A 9,107-nucleotide genomic window follows, 5' to 3' on the forward strand; every position below is an offset into this window, starting at 1 on the left:
CGCTGAACTGTCCTGCGCGGAATCGTCGGCACACGGAAATTGTTAAATTGATTTCACTTAGATGTTGGATATGTTTTAACACTGTAGACGAATGTTCACACGGCATTGGTGTTATTGGTTAGATTCTAAACCTATATAAAACAGTCCTTGAATCACCATAGTGATTCTCAATAAAAGGTATTACACTAAAAGGTGCTAATACCTGTTCACTCTTTACACTGTTAAGTCCCAAACAGTTCACTGTTCATCACAGCACTAGACGACAGGTTTTATAACACTACAAAGTGTTTTATTTCATGCACTTGCTTCGCGTAATGTTTATAAGACTATCAAAGTCCATATGCTGAAAGAAGTTCAGCAAGGAAACAATTTTTCTACGATTGTGACCTGTGGGTGTACTGTCAGGATCCGCTCTGCGAATAAAGTAGGTTAGTTTTGCCCTCAGTTTTTTTAGGGATAAGTTTGATCCAGACGTTTCGCCTATGAAGAGCTGTCCTTCCTTGAAGTCTAAAGTTCTTCGAAGATAGACCTTAAGATACTCTACTGAACATAGAGAGATATCTTCCTTCAGAGGGCAGATTCTCCAAGGACCCCAACTCTTGTTGGGAAGCTCGTTTTTGGCGAGAAAGGTAGGATCGGGAAAAAGATTCAGTTCTCCCTCTTCTGTGAACTGAATATGACCCTCGTCTCTAGATAGGGTCACTATTTCACCAACTCTAGCCCCTGAGGCTATAGTGAACAAGAATATCACTTTCTGTGTTAGATCCTTTAGGGAACAATCTTCATTGTTCAAGTTCGAAGCGTAGTGTAAGACTTTGTCCATGGACCATGGGCTTTGGAGGGGTTGCTGGTTTAAGTCTAGCGCATGCTTTTGGAATCTTATTGAAGATTTCGTTCGACAGGTCCACCTGGAAGGCGTAGAGAAGAGGTCTAGTCAAAGCTGACTTACACGTAGTTATTGTGGTGGAAGCCAGACCTTGCTCATGAAGGTGGATGAAGAAGGACAGGCAGAAGTCTATTGAGATTTTTGCTGGCTTCTTTGCTTTGACAAAGGAGACCCACTTCTTCCAAGACGATTCATATTGTCTTCTGGTTGACTTTGACTTGTGCTCTTCTATAAAGTCGATGTTGTCTTTTGAGATCCCGAACCTTTTCTTGGCTGCTAAGACAAGAAAATCATAAGATGTAGGTTTTGGGTTCTCAATGATGAAGCGTAGACAGTCGACTTCTGAACCAGTTGGGATACAACTGGGTTCGGTAGAGGAAATAGCCTCAGCCTCAGTTCTATCACTAGAGGGAACCAATTGTTCTTGGGCCATTTTGGGGGCCACTACTGCTGCTGTCCCCTTGAAGGATCTCAGCTTGTTGAGGACCTTTAGCAGGAGATTTGTTTGAGGGAACAGGTAGATGTGATTCCATCTGTTCCAATCGAGGGACATGGCGTCCATCGCTTCTGTTCGAGGGTTTTCGTATGGGGATACATATCGAGGTAGTTTCTTGTTGTCGCTCATTGCGAAGAGGTCGATCTGCAGTTCAAGGACTTTTTCCAAGATGAAGGAGAATGAGTCTGCATCTAGGGACCATTCTGACTCTATCGGCTTTCGCCTGGATAGAGCGTCCGCCGTCACATTGCGGTACCCTTGTAGGTGAACTGCTGATAAGTGCCATCTTTTCTTTCTTGCCAAGAAAAAGATAGCCAACATCACGTGATTGATGTAGGGCGATCTCGAGCCTTGTCAGTTCATACATTTCACTATCACTTCGCTGTCCAAGACCAACTTAACGTGTGCTGATCTGTGAAGGTGATAGTCTCTTTGTCAGGAAAACTGCCATGGCCTCCAGAATGTTGATGTGAAAGGTCTTGAACTGATGTGACCAGTTCCCTTGTACTTTCCTTTGATGGGAATGACCTCCCCATCCTTCCGGTGAGGCATCCATGTGGATGACCACTGACGGTTGCGGTGGTTGTAAGGGAATAGTCCTTGCTAAACTCTTGACCTTCGACCACGGCCTCAGAAGCGATTGTAGTAAGGTCGGTGTCGGTCTTTGTTGATCTTTTCGAGCGTTTGATGCGTATCTTCTCCAGACTCCTGACGCTTTCTTTAGCTGTGCTCTTAGCACTGGGTCTGTTACTGCTGCGAACTGGAGAGACCGTAGTACTCTTTCCTGTTGATGTCTTGAAATCTTGTTGGATTTCCATAGTCTCTTGACAGAACCTGTAATCTCTCTCCTCTTCTTCTTTAGAATGGAAAGGCCGTGTGACTGCAAGTTCCAATGGATTCCCAACATATGAAAGTCTTGAGCTGGAGAGAGGTGAGACTTCTTGTAGTTGATCTTGAATCCCACATGATTCAGGAACTGGATCACCTTCGTGGCTGCCTGCAGACAAGCAGTGTTGGATGCTGCCCATACCAGCCAGTTGTCCAGGTATGCTGCTACCCGAATGCCTTCTAAGCGTAGCTGTAGTACGACTGTGTCCACAAGTTTAGTGAATATCCTTGGGGCTCCGAAGGGCATGGCTTTGAAGACATACTTTGTCTTTTATAACTTGAATCCTAGGTAGGAGGAGAGGGGGCGGCTGACTGGAATGTGCCAGTAAGCATCTGCTAGGTCTATTGAGACTGCGTTCACCCCTTTCGGTAACAGGGTCCTTATGTGTTGTAAGGTTAACATCCGGAACTGGTTGTTCTCGATGAACTTGTTGACTGGAGACAAGTCTAGAATGACACTGAGCTTGTCCGAGTCATTCTTGGGAACACAAAACAGTCTTTCCTGGAATTTGATGGACTTTACTTTCCTTATGACCTTTTTGTTCAAGAGTTGTAAGGTATATTATTCCAATAAGGGGGTGGAGTGTTGGAAGAATTGAGGAAAGGAAGGTGGAGTTCTGTTCCATTTCCACCCTAGTCCATCCTTGATTAGGCTGTGGGCCCAAGGATCGAAGGTCCAATGATCTCGAAAGTGAAAGAGTCTTCCTCCTACCTGGAGCATCTCATTGCTTGGATGATCCAGAGGGTTTGTTACCCTGACCACGTCCTCCTCTACCCCTTGAGGGGTTTCTTGAGGAGCCTGGTCTAGATCTTCTACCTTTTGGGAGAAAGGTAGTGGTGTGCCTCTCAAAGCCCGGGTTAAAGGCTGGTGACTGGGCTACTAACTGATGAGGCACAATCTGGAAAGTGGTTTGTGGCTGGGCAACCATTAGGGGCACTGTGGTCATAGTAACAGTGGGATGTTGCGCAGGTTTATGAGGCACTCGTGGCTTCTTCGTCTTCCTATTATTGGGTTGGGGACCAGCGTCAGAGGATGATTTCCTTTTGGAAGATATGCCCCACTTTTGGAGAAGGTTCCTACTCTCCGTGGCGGCTTTAGCAACTACCTCTTGGACTGATTCCTTTGGGAAGAGGTCTTTGCCCCAGATACATGAAGGGATTAACTTCCTAGGCTCGTGCTTGACCGTTGCATTGGAAAACACGTTCTCTCTACAGGCCCTCCTGGACTTCACGAAAGCGTACAGGTCCTTGACTAGTGAAGCCATGTGCATCTTGGCTAAGACCGTGTACATATCTTGGGTACTAGAGATGCCTGCACACTTCTCCATGCAGTTCTGGAGAGACAGAGAGGATGCTAGTCTCTCTTTTGTCTCCTGTTCTCTTCGCAGAGGAAAGTCCGACAGCTTCGGAAGGTTTTCATTGAACTGCTGTCCTGCGACATCTGCATCTAGTTTTGCGACCGTGAAGGCTAGATGGACTTCGTTCCAGTCCTTCTCGCCCATAGGCAGGGCTAGAGACAATGGTCTACACTCCTCTAGTGTAGGGCATGGTTTGCCCGCATCAACTGCCTTTAGTACGCAGTGGAGAGCTTTAGATGTAAAGGGAAAAGCTCTGGAGGAAGGAGCAAGGAAGGTAGGGTGCCTCTTGCTCAAAGCAGAAACCTTCGAGTTTGTGTATCCTGCTTTCTTCAGGCTACTCGTCAAGAGAGCCTGTGCCTTGTCGTGGTCAAAAACCATGACCTCCTTAGGTTCCATCTCTTCTTTAGACGCAGGTTCGTTCTTCAACCTGATGAAGCACTCCTTATACGCCGCAAAGTTCGACCAGAATTGGAGATCGTCGAGGGGTATGGCCTCCATCTTCTCCGAGACATAGAGTTTCCCATTCATCATGGCCATGAACTCCGCCGGGTTGGTTTTGGAGCATTGAGGTAAGTCAGAGACTCTGGACCGCTTGTAGGAGCCGCGAGAAGCGACTGCGCGGTTGCTTCCCTGACTTCCTTCCTCATCTCTTGCTGTTCCTTGCGCATAGTTTCCATCATCAGCTGGATCTGCGCCATGAACGCTTCACCCTTGGGTAACAGCGGGTCTGGTTAAGGGGTTGGGGCCGTACAGGTTGACGGCACAGGTTGATATGACGTCACAGACAGTACAGGGTTTTCCGTCTCTGTCGATCCGGATTCTTCTTCCTCCTCGGGTGCTGGGCCACCTCTTCTTCAGGATCTTCTTAAAGGAGATCCTTTTCGGTATCCGAGGACACCTCCGACATCCTTTCCTGATGGATGTCGATGCCTTCCAAAGCCTTATTAATGTCGGTCTCTATCGCCAGTTGTATGCAGGGAGGCTCGACTCGTACCTGAGGCACAACCGCATCAGATGTTGCCTTAGGGAACAGAAGGCTTCTGATTGTCTCGCTTGGTAGGTAAGGTCCGAAGAGTTCTTCTGGAACCCTCTTACCCACTTCCGAAGTGTTTCCCTCGCAGTATCCCTCGACTCCGCCGTCTTGGGATCACCAAAACCCTTGGATATCAAGGCCGACCAGACATTGCAACCCTTGGAGTCCCAATACCAGAGGGTTTCAGTTGCGATGGAGCAGGGGGCATGATGCCTGCAAATGTTGTGGCCACAAAAGTTCCTACTTTTGTGACTGCAGTACGTAACCGCACACTTCACCTTGGGCTCCTTCTGTAAGGAAAGAAAGAGTGAAATGAGTATGGGGTAATTTATCAAACTGATAAATAATTCACATGCATTAATAGTAATTCTTACTATTATAATTATAGCTTAGGATAGTAAGCTAGAAAGGACATAGAAAAGACATATCTGTGTTTCCTCTCCAGGCAATTGCTGTGACCTCCCTCAATATTAATATTTAAAAATTTCCTTATTAGGGAAATATAGGGTGGAATAGCTCTAGTACATAGAGCTGGAGTCAGTGTATACTAGCACTAACTCCCCCACAAGTGAAATATTAATACTGTAGGGTAAAGATTTATGTTCTGATGATCTAGGATACATCAGAATGTTGAAGGAATACTTCACTTCAACATTTGCTTAGCGGTCTCAACAATGGACTGTGAAAGGATACACAGAATATGTTGGAAAATCATACTACTGCATGTTATATACTGTAGTTTTCTAACTGCTGTATTTGCTATACTGCAGGTATACTGGCTACTGTATAGTCTTATACTGTAGTTCTGCCGGCATACTAACGGCTAGGCTAGTACCTGGCGGCACTAGCCGACAGAGAGAGAGAAAGAATGGAGAGTAGGACTACCGTATTATTATAGTTTTGTACAATAATTAGGGTTGTAGGGACTACTGTCTCTACTGCCTTCTTTCCAGAATGAGGATTCAAATGGAAGGGGAGAGATTGTATTAATTCTAGCTTCCATCCAGCCACAATATCTGTTGCCGGCTGCACTGCCAGTTACAGGGTTTGTGGATGGCAGTCCAAGAGAGGACTGAAGCATACTCAAAGTTATAAGGGGTCTCCCACCGGCAGCCTTCATGGCTGGCACAACCTTTCCCGGAGCCTTGCTTCCGTTAGGGGGAAGGTGAAGCGGCAATCTGGCCGCCTTTGTAGGAGCCCGGCCGGCATCGTAATCAACAAGGCAAGCGGGGAGATTGTAGAATACCGGCCACAGAGGTTGTGACGGCTAGGTCGTCACTAAAGGACAGAAGGGGAAGGGAAAGGCGTCTTATATTTTGCATAGAAAGAAGGCAGCAGTATGCCTCCTACTGTTGGCTGGAAATCAAGGAAACAGTTTCCTACGCCGGCCGCTGTCCTGGGCGGCAGAGGAATAACGATTCCTTAGACTAAGACATTGCCAGATATAAGACATGTCTTCTAGTCCACAAGGGAGAAAGGTGGCGGCAACTGTACTACCACTTTTGGTTGTGGACTAGGGAAGCCGGGCTTCTTATGCCGGCAACTGTGTAACCGGTAGGGGAATGACTAATCCCCCATTGGTAGAGTTGCCGAAAACAAGACTGAATACTCTGAGTTACCGTCGTATTTCAAAGCCGGGATACTCACCGGCAAAGAGGCTGGACAGAAACACTATCTCAGTCAAGCCGGAGTACACTACTCTATGGCAAGACCAAAGATAGGGTTGCCACCTAAAGGCCACTCAGAGGGAAGGAAGGGTTTATCCTTAAATCTCTAAAAGAGACGAGTATCGAATTATGATAGTAGTTCTAGGAGATGTACTATCTCCGATTGAATAATAAAACGATACAAGAGGATAAACGGGGATAACATTACTAAAGTATACTAAAACGAGTTAGGCTAGCCTAACTCGAGTCGGGATCTCGGCTACGCTATATCACCGAGGCCCTAACATGTACTATTGAAACGTTTTAACAGAAGAGGAAATATTACATGTGTAATCTTATCTTCACTAGTATAATTTGCTTAAATAGCTAGAATTCATTACTACTAATTAAATAAAACATTCATGGGGTACGACAGCGGTCCAAAATGGCCGCCTCTGGTCATGGCTCTGCTCCACTTAAATACAACTAAATTTTGCTAATTTAACTGTGAGAAGGGAGCCAAAAATTATACACAGGAAAGATTAAATACTCAACTTTCCAGAGGATGAAGATGATGGAGATTGCATTGTAATAATCCTTGTAATAGTAGCAAAACTGAGAGAAGTTGGGAGAAACACCGTGCTTAATTAGCTACTACAAAAGGAATAGTTCGCCGTAGTAGTACGGGGAGGGGATCCACCGGGTAACCTTGATGACGGCTCCCCTTCAATTTCGCCACTCTTCCCCCTCAAAGCTAAAACTCTATTCGGGATGAAGATTCCTATGTGTCGTATCAAGAAATACGTCCCTTGATATTATGCGATATTGTAATAATCCTTGTAATAGTAGCAAAACTGAGAGCAGTTGGGAGAAACACCGTGCTTAATTAGCTACTACAAAAGGAATAGTTCGCCGTAGTAGTACGGGGAGGGGATCCACCAGGTAACCTTGATGACGGCTCCCCTTCAATTTTACCACTCTTCCCCCTCAAAGCTAAAACTCTATTCGGGGTTAAGATTGCTATGTGTCGTATCAAGAAATACATCCCCTGATATTATGCGATATCCTTTAGAGTTATTTTAAGGATACTCGCGCCAGGAATTAGAATTCTGGATACCTGTGATAAATTCTCTGGGAGTATCAAGGTAGCCAAATATCCCTTAGAAAGCTGCCTAAAGGAACCTTCCATCAGGACGACATGGCTGAGCATATACCATATATATATATATACATATATATATATATATATATATATATATATATATATATATATATATATATATATATATATATATATATATATATATATATATATATATATAATTTTTATTTTGCATTTCTGTTGACAGGATTATTACAAGTTTTTGCTGATAAAAATATTTATTAGATATTATATTTCCAGGTGAACATGATGTGTTCTGATGGAAGTACAGCAACTTTCAAGTGTCCAATTAATCTGGCTTGGAGTTCATCTGCAATGAACTGTGTACCTTTCTCTGACCCAACAGCTGGTTGTTAAGTTCAAACGAAGTTCTAAGTGCTGTAAAGTGGCTGTAGACTACACTAATGCAAGAAGAAAAAATTGTCTAAATGTCATAATCCCTTTTTGCTGTATTGATATTTCTCTTACTGTCCCTCAGTTATTTAATATATAATTTCTTAGAATATGAAGAATATAAACCTAGATTCAAAGACCAAGCATTAAAAATTCTTATTGTTATAAATGTGCAGTTCTATTAAAAGCAATATTAATTCACTTTATATTAATGACATTATTTTAGGTAAAGGTTAGAAATCTTTCAACTATGTAAAATTTACTTATGAAAATATTTATAGAAATATAAAGTAACAATATACATTTTGTGAATTTTTTTTTTCTAAAAATAAGTTGAATATTGCATTTAAAGTAATTTTTTACCCTCTATCACCTTTTTTATTTCCCTTATTTACTGGTAAATTTAACATCACATTCCTCATAGTAATGATCAATATTAAATAACACTTTTACATTCTTTACTGCCAAGTAATGATCATTGTTAAATAACACTTTTATCTTCTTTACTTCAAAACACAAAATTTTCTAAATTTTTGGTAATTATAATTTAGTTTTTTCACTAATATGAGCTTTTATTACAATATGGAAGTTCATCATCCCTGTGATGCATGGAAAAAAATAAAATCACTGCATGTCAATAAGATACAGTATTTCATTTTATTTTAACCTCCTTGGTATAGATTGTAAAGATTGAAGTAAAAGAAAATGCTTAATTTTGGAAAGGTGTACAACCATATCTATATTAGCCCTATTTGTAAGTTTATAAATCCCACTTTCCATTCCTGAATATTTGAAATTATTCTGTAGATTTAAAGATTTAGGTATGTTTGACCGTTGCTTCTTTTTTAGTCTAGGTTACGGCTGTAAGAAATAGAAGGGGTTAATGATGGATCCATAATAAGTAAATGATGGGTTTGCATTCAATAAATCAATTTTATTCTATGAAAAAGAATAGATTGATTTGACATCATAGTCATTAATATTATTCTGAACTGAAATTTACGAGAATCAAGATGGCGAAGAAACCCCAGAATAGGCTAGTGAAATATGACTAAAAGCTCGTAGATGAGCTAAAGAATCTTGTGTTTTAAAGAGCAAGTTATAATTCTAAGACGTTGAGCTGTGGTAATTAAGAACTAGTAGAAAACTATACTCTGTAAAGTGCAGTGGTTGCTAATATTTGCCAGTGTTTACTATTGCACTTAAAACATCAACAATTAGAGAGAACAAAGATTAACAGGGAAA

General features: G+C 42.4%; 1 protein-coding gene across 1 annotated transcript in view; it reads left to right on the forward strand.

Moving 5' to 3' along the window:
* The window catches only part of LOC137638802 (chitotriosidase-1-like), a 166,672-nt gene extending 158,167 nt beyond the window's left edge, over nucleotides 1–8,505 (forward strand). Inside the window, exon 10 of the mRNA XM_068371182.1 lies at nucleotides 7,710–8,505. Within this exon, the coding sequence (XP_068227283.1) occupies nucleotides 7,710–7,826 (117 nt within the window). The 3' untranslated portion in view covers nucleotides 7,827–8,505. The remainder of the gene's footprint in view (nucleotides 1–7,709) is intronic.
* The last annotated feature ends 602 nt before the right edge of the window (nucleotides 8,506–9,107 follow it).

The sequence above is a fragment of the Palaemon carinicauda genome, chromosome 3 (genome assembly GCF_036898095.1).
Source record: "Palaemon carinicauda isolate YSFRI2023 chromosome 3, ASM3689809v2, whole genome shotgun sequence".
Lineage (NCBI taxonomy): Eukaryota > Metazoa > Arthropoda > Malacostraca > Decapoda > Palaemonidae > Palaemon > Palaemon carinicauda.